At 41.9% G+C, this 20,790-nt stretch overlaps 1 protein-coding gene across 2 annotated transcripts in view; it reads left to right on the top strand.

Moving 5' to 3' along the window:
• The window catches only part of CLCN2 (chloride voltage-gated channel 2), a 101,682-nt gene that overhangs the window by 77,284 nt on the left and 3,608 nt on the right, over positions 1-20,790 (top strand). For both annotated transcript variants that reach the window (XM_030216501.1, XM_030216502.1), the window contains 7 exons: positions 6,273-6,457; positions 9,006-9,111; positions 10,031-10,095; positions 12,299-12,361; positions 13,725-13,763; positions 17,199-17,303; positions 20,580-20,666. In XM_030216501.1, the coding sequence (XP_030072361.1) occupies positions 6,273-6,457; positions 9,006-9,111; positions 10,031-10,095; positions 12,299-12,361; positions 13,725-13,763; positions 17,199-17,303; positions 20,580-20,666 (650 nt within the window). The remainder of the gene's footprint in view (positions 1-6,272; positions 6,458-9,005; positions 9,112-10,030; positions 10,096-12,298; positions 12,362-13,724; positions 13,764-17,198; positions 17,304-20,579; positions 20,667-20,790) is intronic.

Here is a 20,790-nt window from a genome sequence, read left to right as displayed (position 1 = left end):
ATGCACCTCAGTACATGTTAGCGTGTGATAATGCATGTCAGTTCATGTTAGTGTGTGGTAATGCATGTCAGCGCATGTTAGGGGTCATAATGCATGTTGGTACTTGTAACTGTCTGGTAATGCACATCAGTACATGTTAGCATGTGATAATGCATGTCAGTTCATGTTAGTGTGTGGTAATGCACATCAGTACGTGTTAGCGTATGATGATAATGCACGTCGGTTCATGTTAGCCTGTGATAATGCACGTCGGTTCATGTTAGCCTGTGATAATGCATGTCAGCGCATGTTAGGGGTCATAATGCACGTTGGTACTTGTAACTGTCTGGTAATGCACATCAGTACATGTTAGCATATGATGATGATGCATGTCAGTTCATGTTAGTGTGTGATAATGCATGTCAGTTCATGTTAGTGTGTGGTAATGCATGTCAGCGCATGTTAGGGGTCATAATGCACGTTGGTACTTGTAACTGTCTGGTAATGCACATCAGTACATGTTAGCGTGTGATAATGCATGTCAGTTCATGTTAGTGTGTGGTAATGCATGTCAGCGCATGTTAGGGGTCATAATGCATGTTGGTACTTGCAACTGTCTGGTAATGCACATCAGTACATGTTAGCATGTGATAATGCATGTCAGTTCATGTTAGTGTGTGGTAATGCACATCAGTACGTGTTAGCGTATGATGATAATGCACGTCGGTTCATGTTAGCCTGTGATAATGCACGTCGGTTCATGTTAGCCTGTGATAATGCATGTCAGCGCATGTTAGGGGTCATAATGCACGTTGGTACTTGTAACTGTCTGGTAATGCACATCAGTACATGTTAGCATATGATGATGATGCATGTCAGTTCATGTTAGTGTGTGATAATGCATGTCAGTTCATGTTAGTGTGTGGTAATGCATGTCAGCGCATGTTAGGGGTCATAATGCACGTTGGTACTTGTAACTGTCTGGTAATGCACATCAGTACATGTTAGCGTGTGATAATGCATGTCAGTTCATGTTAGTGTGTGGTAATGCATGTCAGCGCATGTTAGGGGTCATAATGCATGTTGGTACTTGCAACTGTCTGGTAATGCACATCAGTACATGTTAGCATGTGATAATGCATGTCAGTTCATGTTAGTGTGTGGTAATGCACATCAGTACGTGTTAGCGTATGATGATAATGCACGTCGGTTCATGTTAGCCTGTGATAATGCACGTCGGTTCATGTTAGCCTGTGATAATGCATGTCAGCGCATGTTAGGGGTCATAATGCACGTTGGTACTTGTAACTGTCTGGTAATGCACATCAGTACATGTTAGCATATGATGATGATGCATGTCAGTTCATGTTAGTGTGTGGTAATGCATGTCAGCACATGTTAGGGGTCATAATGCACGTTGGTACTTGTAACTGCATGCTTGTACCCAATGCACAGTGCCTTACATTTTCCTCACAGAAAATTTCACTTTTTCATTCTTTTTGGAGCTGTTGGAAGTTTCAGGCCTTTTGGAGGGAATTAACCATTTTTTTTAGCTTCTGCCATGCACCTGTCAGTTCCTCTGACCCCGCGGGCCTGTTTATTGGGAGCCATAACTGCTGGGACCATGGGTGGGAAAGGGAAGTTTCATTTATTTCGAAAGTTGAGACTGGTAGCTCTTAAATGTTTGTTACAAGTTTGTGTTTCTGTGGATGCCCCTTCTTTTGGGGGGTGGAGGAACCAGGTGCATGCTTTGGCTCTTTGGGTGGCTTGAGATTCCTCTTCCTCCCATAAGCGCATGCAGAGATTTTTGCTCATTTGGGATTCATACCTTTATTTTATCACCCTCAGGACGTAGTTCTTTGTTAAATTACATTCACGAGTGGTCAGAGGATGGGGGCTTAGTGGCCTGGGTTAAGGTGTCCTGGGGGGGGCATGGGTCAAGGACAGGGATACTTGGTTTGTGGTCCCCTGAGCGTGGAAGACTCAGTCTCTCGGACTTTATTACGGTGGGGTTGGGGTTTTGTTATAGGGTGAAATGTGGAAGTAATCTTTCTGGGTTGGGGAGGTAGGTGGGATTGGTTTCTGTGGGATGCTCCCCTTTTTGTACAGTACTTCTCTTCCTGAGGATGTTTCCAGTTTAGTGGTTTATACTGTTCTATACTTTGCTGTTTGCAAATGGCTTTAGCTTCCTACCATCCACCACTGGATAAGATGTTGTGTAACTTGAGGGAGATGGAGTTGGGTTTCTGATGGGTTGAGGATTGTCTTTCTCTTCATTTGATAACGGAGTGTCACCTCTGGATTCACCTTTGTTTGTTGTATGCTTTGATTTTTGGAAAGTGCAGATTATTGGGTGCTATTTACCTCACTAAGAGGGGCATAATCGAACAGCGCCACCCATCTAGATGGCCGCCGCCGCAAAAAGCGGTCCCGAACCGTATTATCGAAAAAGGTGGCCGGCCATCTTTCATTTCAATAATACGGTTGGGGCCGGCCAAATGTCAAAGATGGTCGGTTTTGAGATGGCCGGCCTCGGTTTTCGTCCATAATGGAAACTAATGCCGGCGATCTCAAACCCCGCCAAATCCAAGGCATTTCATCGTGGGAGGAGCCAGCATTTGTAGTGCACTGGTCCCCCTCACATGCCAGGACACCAACCGGGCACGCTAGGGGGCACTTCTAAAAATAAAAAAAATTAAATTAAAATAGCTCCCAGGTGCATAGCTCCTTTACCTTGGGTTCTGAGCCCCCCAAAATCCACTCCCCACAACTCTACACCATTACCATAGCCCTTATGGGTGAAGGGGGCACCTAGATGTGGGTACAGTGGGTTTGGGGGGGGGGGTTGGAGGGCTCCCATTTACCACCACAAGTGTAACAGGTAGAGGGGGATGGGCCTGGGTCCTCCTGCCTGAAGTGCACTGCACCCACTAAAAACTGCTTCAGGAACTTGCATACTGCTGTCCAGGAGCTGAATATGACATTTCAGGCTGGCATAGAGGCTGGCAAAAAAGGGTTTTTTTTTTTGTTTTTTTGGGGGGTGGGGGGGTGGGAGGGGATTGGTGACAACTGGGGGAGTAAGAGGAGATGATCCCCGATTCCCTCCGGTGGTCATCTGGTCAATTGGGGCACTTTTTTGAGACTTGGTCCTGAAAATAAATGGACCAAGTGAAGCCGGCGAAATGCTCGTCAGAGCCGGCCATCTTTTTTCCATTATCAGGCGAAGCCGGCCATCTTGAAACCACGCCCCATCCTGCCCCCGTCCCGCCTTCACTACCCTGCTGAAACGCCCCCTTGAAGTTTGGCCGGCTCCGCGACAGAATGCAGTTGAAGCCGGCCAAAATCGGCTTTCGATTATACTGATTTGGCCGGGTTCAGGAGATGGCTGGCCATCTCCCAATTTGTGTCGGAAGATGGCCGGTGATCTCTTTCGAAAATAAGCTGGTAAGTCACCTCTAAAAATTGTTGAAATATAAAACAGAGGATAGGTTTTTGGTAGGAGTTGGGGGGGGGAGGTTAAAATTGTTAAAGGATTCATGGCACATTATATCATTCTGTCTTTACTATCTGCGTTCTGATATTTGATTCCCTGTGTATACCTAAATATTGATTGTGTTTACTTTGAATTGTCATCAATAAAAGCATTGAAACATAATGCATGTCAGCACATGTTAGCATGTAGTAATAATGCATGTCAGCATATGTCATGTGGTAATGCACATCAGAGCATGTTAGTGTGTGGTAATATTGCATGGCAGTGCATGTTAGCATGTTGTAATAATGCATGTCAGCACATGTTAGCATGTGGTAATAATGCACATTGGCACATGTAATAATGCACATCAGTGCACATTAGCGTGTGGTAATATTTCATAGTACAGGTAAGTGTGTGATAATGATGCACATCAAAGCAGGTTAGCATGTGTTAATGCGCATTAGTGCATGTTAGCGTGTGCTAATAATGCACATTGGTGCATGTTAGTATGTGGTAATAATGCACGTCAGTGTGTACTACTAATGCATGTCAGTGCAGGTTAGCATGTGGTAATGCACGTTGGTGCTGTTAGCATGTGGTAATAGTGCACATCAGTGCATGTTAGCATGTGATAATATTGCACGTCAGTGCAGGTAAGTGTTTGGTAATAGTGCACATTGGCACAGGTTACCATGTGGTAATAATGCGCATTGGCTTGTGGTAATAATGTATGTCTGCGTATGTTATTTTGTGTTAATGCACATCAGCACATTTTAACATGTAATAATGGACGTCAGTGCATGTTAGCATGTGGTAATAATGGACGTCAGTGCAGGTTATTGTGTAGTAATGCATACCAGCAGAGGTTGCCATGTGGTAATAAAGCACGTCAGCACATGTTAGTGTGTGGTAAATCACATCAGCACGTTAGCATGTAGTAATAATGCACATTGCCGCACAATGGCATGTGGTAATGCACATCAGCACATGTTACATGTGGTAATAACGCACGTCGGCTCAGGTGAGTATGTGAAAATAATGCAGATCAGTGCATTTTAGTATGCTGTAATGCACATCAGCCCATGTTAGCATGTGGTAATAATGTACATCAGCCCATGTTAGCATGTGGAAATAATGCACGTCAGTGCATGTTAGCGTGTGGTAATGCATATCAGGGCATGTTAGCATGTGATAATATATGTCAGCACAGGTTTGTGTGTGGTAATATTGCATGTCAGCACATATTAGTATGTGGTAATGATGCATATCAGTGCATTTAGCATGTGGTAATGCACATTGGCGCAGGTGACCATGTGGTAATAATGCATGTAGGCATGTGATAATAATGCAAATCAGCGCATGTTAGAGTGGTAATAATGCACATCAGCATATGTTAGCATATGATAATAATGCACATCTGTGCAGGTCAGTGTGTGGTAATAGTGCTCATCAGCGCATGTTAGCATGTGGTAATAATGCACATCAGCGCAGGTTTGCGTGTGGTAATATTTACATCGGTGCAGGTTAGTCTGTGGTAATGCACATCGGCACAGGTTGCTGTGTGGTAATAATGCATGTCAGTGCATGTTAGCATGTGGTAATGCACATCAGTGTATGCTAGTGTGTAGTAATGCACGTCAGCGCATGTTACTGTGTGGTAATGCACGTCAGCGCATATTAGCATGTGGTAATATTGTACGTCAGTGCAGGTTAGTGTGTAGTAATGCACATGAGCACAGGTTACGGTGTAATAATGCACGTCAGCATGTGGTAATCATGCACATCAGCACATGCTAGGGTTTGGTAATGCACATCGGTGCATGTTAGCTGTGGTAATACACGTCGGTGCATGTTAGCATATCGTAATGCACATTAGTGCATGTTAGCATGTGGTAATGCACATCAGTGCATGTTAGCGTGCTGTAATATTGTATGTCAGTGCAGGTTAGTGTGTGGTAATATTGCACGTCTGCACATGTTAACGGGTGGTAATGCATGTCGGCGCAGGTTAGCATGTGGTAATGCATGTTGGCGCATAATACATGTGGTAGTAATGCACGTCAGTGCATGTTAGTGTGTGGTAATGTACATCAGCACATGTTACGTGTGGTAAAGCATGCATGTTAGTATGTGGTAATGCATGTTGGCACAGGTTAGTCTGTGGCTAATCTGGGGTCAGGAGTCATATTCAGCATTAAGTCATTGCGGAGAGAATTTTATAAAGTAGGTGTTAACTTTGTTTCCAAGTTATACATGTAATGCTCAGAAATCTAGCATATATACATGTATAAGCACACATATATTGGATAAGCACCTCCGCATTATACTGTACATGTGCACATATCGTACAAAGTGCGTATTTTATGTTGGGCATTCGCAGGTGGAGTCTGGGCAGAGCATAGAACACTAGAAGTGTCATTGGATCACCGGCAATTCCACGCATTCACGCCAGCCCTATGCTTGAAGTAAGTGCTCACGTCTAAGTGAACACGTTAACGTATTCCCAGTTACTCCAGAATATTTACTATACAAAAGTGCACAGTTAAAGAATTACCCTTAGCAGAGCAGCACAAAAGCAGGCCTACAATCAGATCAACTAATATTTGCCTGAATAGATTTAGGTAAATCTCTTATTAAAGGTAGTTAAAATAAATCCTAATCAGTCAGTCATAAAATAAAAACCTATCCAGTTTGGGCTTGACTGAAAGTTCAACTAAAGAGTCGCTTTAAAATTAGTCTTTTGCCTTTGCAGCTCACTGGGTTTATTCCTGCCTTGTTGGTATCACACCTCTCTCCTGTTTCCTCTCTCTGAAACCAGATTCTATGATTCTTTTGGGCTCCGTGGAGAGATCCCAGCTGACTTCCCTATTACGATTCCAGCTGAGCGCCTCCCGGCGTTTGCAGTATGTGAAAGAGAAGAACCTTTCTGAGAAGAAATCAATGCCAGAACCGAGTGAGCCAGAGGACAGTCAGAAACACCCAGCCCCAGGGGTCCGTTTCCAGGTAAACTTTCATTGCACTAATCATTAATGTCAGTCCCAAGAATAAGAGGAGGCATCACAGCCCAAGACAGCCCTCGGTGCTGGGGATAGGAGGAAACCACTGGTCAACAAATTGTTCCCAGGTAGGCGACACTCCAGCATAGACTGGCATGGCAACTGGTCCTGTGACTTTGAGTAATACACTATGGAGTAGATAACCAAGCTGCCCACACTGCCTGCAAACTTGTGGCTTTAGTAAACAGAGAAAAGTTACACTTCAGCTCCTCTATTACATGCTGAGAACATAAAGCCAGTGAGCAGCAAAAGCAACTGAGGTTCAGTCAAGGCTAAACTGGATGGGCTGTTTCCTTGCAGTCTGCGGTGATAGCGATTAACGATGGAATGGAATTAGTTGAGAAGATAGGACAGGTGGACCATTTTAGGTCAGGTACAGCAGGGTCCTAGAGGATATGTTAACTGAAATCAAAGCTATATCGTGCCAGTCTGATCTAATTCCCTGCTGTTTTTTTTTTAACGGAATGGAAGCAGTGCATAGCCGCTACTGACTTGTTTGGTTAATACTTCCTTATTTTACCTAAGGCTCTCAAACATGCTATTATCCACCCCATCCTCAAGGGAGGAAATGTAAATAAAGGGTCCTTATCCTCCTCTCGTCCAGTCTCTCAATTGCCATTTATTAATAAATGTATTGAAAATTTGTTTATCAATAACTATGGATTATGCAGCGCTCTCAGGGGCTTTGAGTACTCAACAATCATGTACAGAAATGGTTCTGGTTTCCTTGGTAAATTATATCACATCAAGGGCCCTGTTTAGTAAGGTACACTAGCGTTTTTAGCACACACTAACCGTGTAGACACCCATAGCAATATTACACGCATAGCACATGCTAAAAACACAGCTTAGTAAACAGAGCAGTTAATATAGACACAAGGACTTTTATTGCTTGTTGTTAGAAAAATGATCTGAACTAGGGTTTCAGGGGGTAATCTTGAATTGGGTTTTTTTTTTCTTTTTATTTGATAGGTCCCAGTAGGTGATTTGCAGTGGTCAACGCTCAGTCTCATCTCCCATTGGATTCAATTTCATCTCCACTGTTTTTTAACTTGCATGTAGGCCTCACAGTCTCTGTTACAGAGAACTATGGATTTTGTTGTCGTCTGTTTGTTGATGATATTCAACTAGGACTAGGGGGCACGCAATCAAGCTATAAAGTAGTAAATTTAAAACAAATCGGAGAAAATGTTTCTTCACTCAACGTGTAAATGAACTCTGGAATTTGTAGTCAGAGATTATAGTAAAAGCTGTTAGCTTAGCGGGGTTTAAAAAAAGCTTTCTAAAATAAAAGTCTATAAGCCATTGTTAAGATAGACTTGGGGAAACTCCACTGCTTATTTCTAGGATAAGCAGCATAAAATATTGTACTGTTTTGGGATCTTGCCAGGTACTTGTGATCTAGATTGGCCACTGTTGGAAACAGGATGCTGGGCTTGATGGAGCTTTGGTCTGTCCCAGAATGGCAGTACTTACATACGTTTTAGATCTAGGGCCTCAGGTATCGGCTCTGGGAGCCAGCTTCTTTCTCAAGTTTCAAGCGGATATTTTGGGGCCAGTACTCGGCCAAAGTCACCGCATAAGTAGGACTAACTTTTCCTGTCTTTATGCCGGTAGCCGGCTCTGGAAAACCCAGAAATTCAGTGCTTGAGCCCATTCATTGCCTGGCATTGAATTTGCAGGCAAAACATTGAGCACTGCAAGTTTAATATCTCCCTTGTGTTTTTATGGATCTTGTTTAGTTAGAGAAGTTCCTATCTGGGAGACTTTGTCTCGCCTAACTTCTCACAATGGAATCCATAACTGATTGTAACAAACTGCATTTCCATGATTTACAATGTATTGTAAGCCACACTGAACCCACAAATAGGTGGGAAAATGTGGGATACAAATGCAATAAATAAATAAATAAATAAATAGTGCAAGAATTTGATGAGTCACAATTTTCCTTCTACACGTTGGGGTTGTCCACTTTTTTATCCCTTCAGCCGATTATGTATCGCATATGATATGGAGTTGCATTGTTTTGTTGTGATTCTATTTTTAGTTTTCCTGCTTTTGCTGATCGTTATATTTGTGTTCAGTAATGAATTTAAATAAAAATAAATACATTTTTGTTGACTGGGGTTGGGAAGGGATTTATAGTTCTATACTTTATATAGGTCACACATAAATGTTTCAATTAATCTGGGGAATTTGTGCTTGTGAAAGAGGAGATCTAAATCTATGTCTGTAAATTCCCTGAGCAAAATTGTGTGCTATGCATTTCTATTAACTACATAGGGAAACGCATGCATGTATTATTTATCCTCTGTTGGCTTCTAACTTACCCTTTCGACTCTAAGCTCATTAAAGAAAGAACTTAGCAGACCTGAATGCTGCTCACCATGTGTCCAATACTCTTTAATATAGAAATGTACGTACACACAAAATATATACACACTGCCTTCCTGCCCTCACTCCCTCCCTCACATCTCTCTTCTTGTGATTCACAGATCAGCATGAGCGAAGCAACATTTTATCCCACCAGAGGGGAAGCAGAGAAGCCTCTGAAATCATCCCTCAAACAACCTTCTAGCACTCATCTGGAGAGTCCCAGAGGTGATTTTGTTTCCTCCATAGCACCAGCCTTAGCTGTGTAAAGATCAGCTTTTCACTGGGTGCCTGACTGCAGTAGTTACCCCGATAACATTTAGTGCCCCTAATTGAATTGTCCCCTTATCTGAACACCCAGATTCCATTACAGAATTCCAGTACAAGTTAGCATTAACATGCCAACATCTAGCAGCACCTTCTTATGCCATGTGCATGGCAGAAGTAAATGCGGCACTTTCAAATGCAAATTACACCATTCTGTGACTAACACACATAGCTGTAACAATCAGGTGCACGAGTGCTGTATTCAGTACCATGGCCAGCATTTACACACGTAACTGTAACAGTCAGTCGCACGAGTGGTGGTTTTCTCTAACTCATGTGCACAATTGCTGCCTAACTGTAGGTGACTTGCTGTAGTATAAGGGGCTGAGTGAGTGAGGGGGGAGGAAGGGGTAACTCAAAAAGTTAGCTGGGCAAACCCTTTTAATATAGATCTTTTTTTGTGTGTTTGAATATCGGGCTGGGAACGTGGTGAGCAGTAGAGGTGATTTATGTTACTTGGTTCAAAATAGTTGGCAGAATCATTCATAGGGCTCATTTTAAAAAACATTTATGTGCATAAAACAAAGGTTTATAAGCAGTGATGAACCCTTTTAAACTATTTATGGGAACGGAGGCACATTTTAAGGTGCTTATTTTCAAATCGAGTCCAGCTATCAACGTGGACTACTATTAAGATGTGTTATTTTAGCACCAACTTATCATATTTTAGTGCAGGGCCCACTTTATACAATGGAATCTACTATTATGTTAATTTGTGATGAAATGTTGTAAAACAAATCAATCAATAAAATGTTTTTATTATGTATTTTTATATTGGCTTTTAAAATTTTTTTATTTTTTTTATTTTTCTGAGAAACAGGGGATCAGTCAGGAATAGCTTTGAAGAACCTTTTCTGTGCCCGTCCGGTCATTGACACCTTGGAGGTAAGAAGCACAGCGTTAGCTTTCTCCTGCAGTTCCTCACAACTTGAACATTGGCCCCTCAGAGCAAGGAAACTAAACCTTAGTAACAAAGAAAGATAGAAAATGACAGCAAATAAGAAACAGAGGATCTGTGTAATCTCTTCCCACTCATGATGCAAGACCAAATCTCCTACCCCATCTCTGCTTCCCTTCCTATTAAAGCTGCAAGTTAATCGCAGTCGAGAAGTGAAGTGGCTGCTGGTGGATGTGAGGATTTATTTATTTATTTGTTGCACTTGTATCCCACATTTTCCCACCTCTTTGCAGGCTCAATGTGGCTTACAATACGTCATGAATAGTGGAAACATATAAGAAAGTATACATTTAGCATTACAGAAGGAACATGGGTTATACGATAATGGTAAAACATATTAGTAGTTTAACAAGCAAATATTATAAGGCAATTCTGGATATTTGTATAGGAGTTCACATTTGTTGATCTTTGTGGTATGCCCTGTCAAAGAGATGGGTCTTCAGTAGTTTGCGGAAGTTGGTTAGTTCATAGAGCGTTTTTAAATTGCACGGCAGCGCGTTCCAGAATTGTGTTCTCAGGTAGGAAAAGGTTGACGCATGCGTTAGTTTGTATTTTAGACCTTTACAGTTGGGGAAGTGAAGATTGAGGAATGTGCGGGATGATTTTTTAGCATTCCTGGCTGCCTTGGTACATTTGAATGCCAATGACATAGGAAAATGTGGGAGGGAGGTTCTGGAAGCCAAATTTAGGTTCTTAGGTAGAAAGCTGAAGTCCAGATCCTCCAGGGTAGCACATTGGACAGAATAATCTGAGTCATAGTTACCTGATGCTAGAGTCCACCTTGGGGGGGTCAGCAACCAGGAAAAAGATCTAGGAGTCTTGTAGATAATACGCTGAAATTTTCTGCTTAGTGTGCAGTGGCAACCGAGAAAGCAAACAGGATGCTAGGAATTATTAGGAAAGGGATGGTGAACAAGACTGAAAATATTATAATGCCTCTATATTGCTCCATGATGTGACCTGACCTTGAGTGCTGCGTTCAGTTCTGGTCGCTGTATCTCAAAAAACATATAGCGGAATTAGAAAAGGGTCAAAGAAGAGCGACCAAAATGGTAAAGAGGATGGAATTCCTCTCGTACAAGGAAAGGCTAAAGAAATTAGGGCTCTTCAGCTTGGAAAAGAGACGGCTGAGGGGAGATATGATTGAGATCTACAAAATCCTTAGTGGTGTAGAACGAGTAGAAGTAAATCCATTTTTTACTCGTTCCAAAAGTACAAAGACTAGAGGACACTCGAGGAAGTTACATGGAAATACTTTTAAAACAAATAGGAGGAAATATTTTTTTACTCAACGAATAGTTAAGCTCTGGGACTGTTGCCGGAGGATTTGGTAACAGCGGTTAACGTATCTGGGTTTAAAAAAGGTTTGTACATGTACCTGGAGGACAAGTCCATAATCTGTTATTGAGACAGACATGGGAAAGCCACTGCTTGCCCCAGGATTGGTAGCATAGCATGGAATGTCGCCACAATTTGAGTTTCTGCCAGGTACTTGTGACCTGGATTGGCCACTGTTGGAAGCAGGACACTGGGCTAGATGGGCAATTGGTCTGACCCAATATGGCTGCTTTTATGTTCCTATGAAACACGAAGAGCCTCGTCTGGCATTTCAAATCTGCCGCTGAATAGGAAGCTAAGCAGCACAGCAGTGGAAGGGAAGGGTGAGCTGGAGACACAAGCTTTTGAAGCCCTTAAGTAAGGTGCACAGAGTTCGTTCCTCACTGGCTCACCCTTTATGCTCAACATACCCCCCTTCAGCATCCTCTACGCCCCCCCCCCCCCCCCCACACACACACATAGAGGGAGGCTCTCTCTCTATTTCTCTCAGTTGCTAAAAATGGAGGTGAGTGAGAGGCAAGCTGCTGGGCCTCCAGGCCTGATGTGTTAGTAACTCCGTATGCCCTGAGATTTTATTTGTGTATTTCTCCCCTCTATGCTCTGTGCTGTCAGTATGGCTCAGTTATTTAATAACTCTGGCTGACACTTCATTGACAGCCCTTTCTCCGGATGTCTGTCTTTATTGGGGAGAGGCAGATATGATGAGACATACTGTCCCAACATGCAGCATCTAGACATTAATAGATTTTGCTCTGGTCTATTTCTTTCTTTTTGTGCTTTAAATGAAAAAAGATGGCTGACAACTCTGAAGCACCAGAAAAGCGAAAGTCGAAGCGGGTCCATATTTCCATTCTGGTATGTATGTGTATGTATATTTCTTTTACACACAGAGGCACATTTTAGATAAAACATCCAAATTACAGATGAGATTTCCAGGTCGAGACGTGCTATGTTCTAGTATTTTATAGAACAAGATCTGGCAACGTGGATCCTGTTCAGGAATAGATGCTTGTACTGTACAGAACTGGACTATTGTACATCCATGTTACAGACATGAGCATCTGAAATATCAACAGGGTCAACACAGCAGCATAAACATGTATGTAGGTGTTTAGAACATGCATGTTTGTCTGCCATTTTAAAATGCTAAACGTCTGGCTCCCTGAGGGGTCACATTTGTCAGGATTGATTTCAGGAGGGGGGGGGGGGGGGTCGGAGGCACTAGTTAATTCTTCCAGTGGAGCGCTGAACAAAATAACTTGTATAACCTAGACGTCCCCAGTAGAAGGTGTAAATCCCAGTGGTGGTGATGCCGTTCCCCTTCTGAAATGGGGAGAGCAGAAATAATACACCCAGACCACACTCCCTTGCAATATCCCTGCATTGGTGATTTGGACGTTGTGACAGAACAGCGTGTTTTTACGCCTGTAAATTTCATTAAATATTTCTTGATGTGTATTTCTCTAGTTTGGCCAGCAGGTGGTGCATGTATATGTTTAAAATTGTTACAGAGGAATGACCGTTCCTTCTTTTATTTAGCACACAGATAAAGGAAATGACTATAGTAATGTAACCAGCTATTTTTGAACCTTGTTCTGGACTCTGATTGGCCCAGGAGCTCATTTCATTTGGATTGTACTGGCTTTTGCCCCAGTTTCAGCCCAGGAGAAGAGAGTGAGAGCTCTTTGCTGAAGCACTGTAAAATAGTTATATTTGATAAGTGGTGAACAGCTATATGTCCTGATCTCCCCAGGTGCTTTTTAGAAAGTAAATATATATATTTAGTTTTATAATTGATCCATATTTCAGTTACTTGTTATTGTTTGCTGATTGCACATTTTTTGTTCATTGTTCAATTTGTAAGACAAAGATTTTTGCCTCTTTGTCTGGACTGATAAAGAATCCTGGTGGTTTGTGTGTTGGGTCTGTGAGTGCTTTCTGGGATCTTTGGGACCACTGGGACTGTGGCCTCAGTAACCTAGAAATCACTGGGGATAATTTGAGAATGGGAGACTCACCCAGAGGCAGTTGGGACCCAGTCGGTGGGAGGAGGGTGCTAGTGTAGATCACAAGCAGCAGGTACAGATGGACCTGGGCTGTGCTGGAGATAGACCCTCTAGGTGGCTGCGGGTTAACCCATGGTGACCCCCTCCCTCCCAGCTCTGAAGTAATCTGAAGCCTTCATTCAGGAATCTCTTTCTCTGACTCTGTTTTTCAGGATGAACGTGAGTTTGATGAAGATATGACCCCTTTGCAGGTAGGTATTTTGATTTTTCTGGGTCTGTGGTTGCCATTGCCTTCTGTGGAGAGGGGATGAGGCCGGATGATATACACCCCAGGGTAATGAAAGAAATCAAACATGAAATTGTTGATCTGCTGTTAGTGATCTGTAACCTGTCGTTAAAATCATCCATAGTATCTGAAGATTGGAAGGTGGCCAATCTGATTTTTAAAAAGGGTTCCAGTGGTGATCCGGGGAATTACAGACCGGTAAGCCTGACTTCAGTGCTGGAGAAAATAGTGGAAACCTATTATGAAGAATAAAATTATGTAACACATAGACAAACATGGTTTAATGGGACAGAGTCAGCATGGGTTTAGCCAAGGGAAGTCTTTCCTCACCAGTTTGCTTCATTTCTTTGAAGGCATGAATAAAATATGTGGATAAAGTTGAGTTGGTTGATGTAGTGTATCAGATTTTCAGAAAGCTTTTAACAAAGTTCCTCATGTGACACTCCTGAAAACAATAAAGAGTCATGAGATAGGAGGTAATGTTCTGCTGTGGATTAAGAATTGGTTATGGGACAGAAAACAGAGAATAGCGTTAAATGGCCATTTTTCTCAAAGGAGGAGGGTGAATAGTGGAGTGCCGCAGGGATCTGTACTGGGACTGGTGCTATTTAACATATTTATAAATCATCTGGAAATTGGAACAACGAGTGAGGTGATTAAATTTGCAGATGACACCAGTGGTGTAGCCAAGAGTGGGCTCAGGTGGGCCCAGGCCCACCCATTTTGGGCTCAGGCTCACCCAGTAGCAGCACATCTATGATGTGGCCGGCAGGGATTCCCCAAGCCCTAGCAGCCGAAAACTCCCAACAACTGTCTCTCCTGCATACCTTGTAAATAGCAGATCATCGCATGCAATGAGCAGCGACTGATACATACTGTTCACACCGGCCCCACAGCCTTTTCTCTGATGTATTCTCGCCTATGCGGAAACAGGAAGTTGCATCAGAGGGAAGGGTGTAGGGCCAACATGAGCAGTGTGTATTAGTTGCTGCTCGCTACCAGTGAAAATCGGCTATTTAAAAGGTATGCTGGAGGGGGGGGGGGCAGGGTGAGAGACCATATGGCATGCAGGTCAGAGAGGGAGAGACCAAATCACTTGCGCAGTACTTCTACCCACCCATCTTGGGCCCAGGCCCACCCAAAATCGGGTGTCTGGCTACGCCCCTGGCATGACACAAAACAAAGTTGTCAAAATACATGTGGTTTGTGAAAAATAGCAGGAAGACTGTGGGAAACTGAAAGACTGGGTATCCAAATGGCAAAGGAAATTTAATGTGGACAAATGCAAAGTGATGCACATTGAGAAGAATAATCCGAATTGTAGTTACTTGATGCTGGGTTCCAACTTAGCAGTCAGCAGTCTGGCCTCCCACTTAGTCACCTCTCCCCTCTCCAGTCGGTTCAAAACTCTGCTGCCCGTCTCATCTTCCGCCAGGGTCGCTTTACTCATACTACCCCTCTCCTCAAGACCCTTCACTGGCTCCCTATCCGTTTTCGCATCCTGTTCAAACTTCTTCTACTAACCTATAAATGTATTCACTCTGCTGCTCCCCAGTATCTCTCCACACTCGTCCTTCCCTACACCCCTTCCCGTGCACTCCGCTCCATGGATAAATCCTTCTTATCTGTTCCCTTCTCCACTACTGCCAACTCCAGACTTTGCGCCTTCTGTCTCGCTGCACCCTACGCCTGGAATAAACTTCCTGAGCCCCTACGTCTTGCCCCATCCTTGGCCACCTTTAAATCTAGACTGAAAGCCCACCTCTTTAACATTGCTTTTGACTCATAACCACTTGTAACCACTCGCCTCCACCTACCCTCCTCTCTTCCTTCCCGTTCACATTAACTGATTTGATTTGCTTACTTTATTTATTTTTTGTCTATTAGATTGTAAGCTCTTTGAGCAGGGACGGTCTTTCTTCTATGTTTGTGCAGCGCTGCGTATGCCTTGTAGCGCTATAGAAATGCTAAATAGTAGTAGTAGTAGTAGTAGTAGATGTCATTGAAGACAATACATTGAAATCTTCTGCCCAGTGGTAGCCAAAGAAGCAAACGGTATGCTAGGAATTATTAGGAAAAGGATGCAGAATAAGACCATAAATATTATAATGCCTCTGTATTTCTCCATGATGTGACCTCATCTTGAGTATTGCATTCAGTTCTGGTTGCTGAATCTCAAAAAAGATATAGCTTAATTAGAAAAAGGTTCAAAGAAGAACAACCAAAATGATAAACAGTGTTGTAGGTCAAAGTACTTTAGTAAAAGTAAAAACCAATGTATATTTTCATACTTATGTAAAAGTAAAAAGTATAGTGATGAACACAGTTAAAAATGTACTTAAGTAAAAGTTATTGCCTAATATAATACTTTGCCAGTAAAAACTTAAAAGGATGCAGCTATTATTAATGTTTTATCCCAATAACTCTACTGCTGTACAATAATGTGTCTCACTACCCCTGACTAGATTACACAGGCTGCCTACAGAAACCAGAGATATTTCTAAATGATGTATGTCTATTTTTAGAAGTTATTTCAATTTGTTCCAGGATACTTGGTTGATTTTATAGATTTTGCACCCTTAAATATCTCACTGACCCCTCTAGTGCTCTTACAAACTAACCCATTTCTTATCTTTACCTCCCCACCCCACTAATCCCTCTCAATTTAATGTACTCGCCTATTTGTTATTTAACTGTTGTAAGCCACATTGAGCCTGACAGCGGTGGGACATTGTGGGGTATAAATGCTGTAAAATAAATCAATAAATGATTCCACCCATCAATGTAGATCATTCTTATTATATTATCCTTCAGTTAAGGAAATTAAACATAAAGGGGGTGGGATGACTTCCCTATTAGGAAAGGCTAAAGCTTCTGGGGCTCTTCAGCTTGGAGTAAAGATGGCTGAGGGGAGATATGATAGAGGTCTATAAAATAATGAGTGGAGTGGAATGGGTAGACATGAATCACTTATTTACTCTTTCCAAAAATACTAGGACTAGGGGGCACACAATGAAGCTACTAAGTAGTAAATTTAAAATGAATTGGAGAAAATATATCTTCACTCAATGTGTAATTAAAATCTGGAATTCGTTGCCAGAGAACTTAGTAAAAAGTTAGATTAGCAGGGCGTAAAAAAGGTTTGGATAATTTCCGAAAAGAAAAGTCCATAAGTCATTATTAAGATGGATTTCGGAAAATCTACTGCTTAATTCTAGGATAAGTAGCATAGAATCTGTTTTACTGTTCTGGGATCTTTCCAGGTACTTTTGACCGGGATGTGCCACTGGTCTGTTCCAGTATGGCAGTGCTTATTTTCTTATTTTTTTCTTGTTTTCTTACCCTCCCAGTTCTACTTTGTCATCTAGCAAATATACTTATTAATCTCTCCCACCCACAGGTCATTGAATGGGAAGAGCAGCAGTTGGATGAACAGGTGAATTTCAACAATTGTAAAATTGATCCTGCTCCTTTCCAGCTGGTGGAACGCACCTCACTTCACAAGGTACAGGAATTGCCAGTCCCAGGCTGGTATAGGACAGGACTTCACAAAATGGATAGAATTTGTTTGGTGAAGATTTGTTTTGTGGGGACAGAGTTGGATTTATGTTTTCGATTTAGTTAGAAAGACTTGGGTTTTGGGTCTTATTCTGAATTTGAAAAAGATTTGAGTATTTGAATGTGTTGGGGTTGGAATAGGAGTTTCAGATTTGAATGTGTGGGGGGGGGGGTTGGAATAGGAGTCTCAGTTTTGAATGTATTTGAGGGGTTGGAATAGGAGTTTCAGAGTTGAATGTGTTGGGAGGGTTGGAATTGGAGTTTCAGATTTTAATCTGTTGGGGAAGGTTTTGAATTGGAGTTTCAGTTTTGAATGTGTTGGGGGAGGGTTGGAATTGGAGTTTAAGATTTGAATGTGTTGGGGGAGGGTTGGATTAGGAGTTTCAATTCTGAAGTGTTGAGAGGGGTTGGGTTCTATAACTTGTTCAGCATTTGGGTGGAATTTGGACGAGTAGTGAGGGGCTTTCAATTCTTGTAGAGAGAGGATTGGGTTTTTCTTTTCTTCTATTATATGATATTCTTGATATACCACCTTTCTGTGGTACAACCAAAGTGGTTTGTTTAAATTTTACTGTATGCTTTTTAAGATTCGACATGGTATGGCTCCATTATATATGTATGTTACGATAGTCTACTCAAGATCTAATAATTTGTATTCTTTATGCAATGCTTTGACTTTTGCTTTTTCTGATCCTAAAGGGATAAGATCAAAAACACTTTTTAATTCTTGATTATCCTATCAAGCTGCAACACATTGGAAGAGATTGCCTTCTTACATTCGATGTATTTCTCAACATACTCGTTTTAGAAGAGATTTGAAAAAACTTTTATTCCAGAAATCTGTACTGATAGATAGGCTCTGCTTAATATTTTAATTATTGTACCTCTTGGTAGACTATCCAGTTTCTTGATTGTAATCCTCAGTTAACTTTGTAGAGATATTTGCGGAATATAAGAATGAGTTATGTTATGATACATATTATATGCAGGCACTTTGCTTGGTTTTGTCAGTATTTGGATGGAATATGATTGGGAGAGGGCTGAATACGTGGGTTGAGAGGAACAGGTTTTATGGTTTGGCCATTGAGTTGGATGTGGTTTTGTTGAAGATAAGTGATAGAGGATAGCTTTAGACTGAGTTGTAAGGCTTCACTTTTGTGATTAGATGAGGGAGGAGTTGGGTCTATGTGTAATTGAGCTCTGGAATTTGTTGCCAGAGAATGTGGTAAAAGCAGTTAGGTTACCAGGGTTTAAAAAAGGTTTGTACAAGTTCCTACAAGAAAAGTACATAAACCATTATGAAGATGAACTTGGGAAAATCGACTGCTTATTCCTGGGATCTGCAGCATAAAATCTGTTCTGTGCTTTTGATACTTGTGACCTGGATTGACTACTGTTGGAAACAGGATACTGGGCTTGATGGACCTTCAGTCTATACCAGTATGGCAATGCTTACGTACTTATGTACTTGCTTTAGTATACCCTTATGGTTGGGCTAGGGGGTGAGTTTGGCATCTCCCTTCATCAGGATTTAGTATTCATGGGGTTGGGACTGGGGACAGAGTTAGTTGATTGGAATTTGTGTAGTTTTTTCACTCCTGAAGATTAAAAACATGGCTTTGATTGGGTTGGCAGGGATAAGTCTTTCAAGGTTGAGTAACCTAATAGAGTAATATGGGCATAACTGGGGAAGAAATCTGAGAGTCTGCGTTTTCAAGTTATGGTTTTGGACATTTCTAACAGGGGTTTTGTGATTTGAAACATAGAACGCATATGTAGGTCACCTGGGTAAGAAAAGAGACCTTCAAGAGTGCATAAGTATGATCACAGATTCTAAAACATAGTAATTTATATACATACTTGAGAGAGATTAGTGTCAGCATGTTTAATACTGACAAATAGATGCCTTTGAGCCTTAAATGGTGCTTTAACTAGGATCCCAAAAAGGCAATTCGATAACTGGGTGTACACTGTTTACCCACTTTCAGGGCAAAACATTTCATTTTATTTAGATTCCCATCTTTGGGGGGATTTTCCTTTTGTCATTCATTTTTCCATTTTGGGACAGTGTTGTCAATCATATGCAATGTTTTGCATTGGTAAAACCCTGTCGCACAGAAATGGGCATTACTTCAAAATATTGCTGACTGTTGTAAGACACAAGAAAGTTAAAATTTGACATAAAGTTAACATTAACACACAAGAAAGTTAAAATTTTGGTTGGGGGGGGGGGGGGTCTGTCACGCCGTTTTAAAATTGGTATGGGAAAGGTCATTGACTTTCCCATGTTGTTTCAAATAAATGGACATCCGTAGTAAGTAGCAGTTTTCTCAAATTTCTGCTTAAATGATTAGGGGCATTTACATATGTAAACTGATGAACCCTAAATCCAACTGCAGAACTACTTATGAGCTGTTACCACATAATTTTTATTAAACCAATTTTAGTATGAACTTACATAAAATGTATTAGACTTGTGTAAAAGGATTTATGGGGAAGATAACAAGGTGCGGCAAAAGGCAAGTTTTTAATACACCTTGATTTACCACAGGAGGCAGCAGCCTGCATTATAACCGGTTTCTGACTATTTTGGTAAATGAATAACTCTGACTATGAGCCAGAAGCATTTAGTCTAGCGGCCGGTAGCATCAGGCTTCGAAGCCACCAACCAATGCTCTGAGCTATGGCTTCTAGGCTAGGACACCCCTCTTCACCCCCCCCCCCCCAATTCGGTCCTTTCTGATCAATGGCCCCACCACAATCAATAGTTCCCACCCCCACCTTACATCTCTGGTGGTCTAGGGGTTCCCCCGGCCAGGCAGGAACAACTACCAGTCACTATCTCTCAAAATGGCCCCCCTACATGACTACTGCTAAGGGTCGTGTTTCTGTATAAGGTGCCCCTACACTAACTGTTTGCCCCATGTGGAAAAAGCAGGACAGATGCAGGACATGCCCCCCCCCCCTTGCATTTACCACACAGCATTTGCACTTAAGCACAGCAATTTTGGCATTAACTCTATATAGTAAAAGGGTCTTTAGTTGGGTTACTTTGGAATTTGCTTATTTGCACTTAAGCACAGTAATTTTGGCATTAACTCTATATAGTAAAAGGGTCTTTAGTTGGGTTACTTTGGAATTTGCTTATGTTTACTGATGTTTTCAGCACTTGTCTTGCTCCTTTCCTGTTTCTTATTCTTCTTTCCTTCCCCCTTTTTCCCAGGCTCACACAATCTTCTCTCTTCTTGGCGTTGATCACGTGTATGTTACAAGCATTGGGCGTCTAATCGGAATGGTGTCTCTCAAAGAGGTAAGATGATAAATTCCGTTAGTGGGAAGAGGACACATCAGGGCCCTTATGAGGCCCTCTGGAGTATTGGAGGAGGAGAGTTTCAGGGCTAATTTCAAACTCCCTGTCTTGGTACAAAGTCCAC

Source organism: Microcaecilia unicolor, chromosome 10 (genome assembly GCF_901765095.1).
Source record: "Microcaecilia unicolor chromosome 10, aMicUni1.1, whole genome shotgun sequence".
Lineage (NCBI taxonomy): Eukaryota > Metazoa > Chordata > Amphibia > Gymnophiona > Siphonopidae > Microcaecilia > Microcaecilia unicolor.
This window is presented reverse-complemented; position numbering and strand designations above follow the sequence as displayed.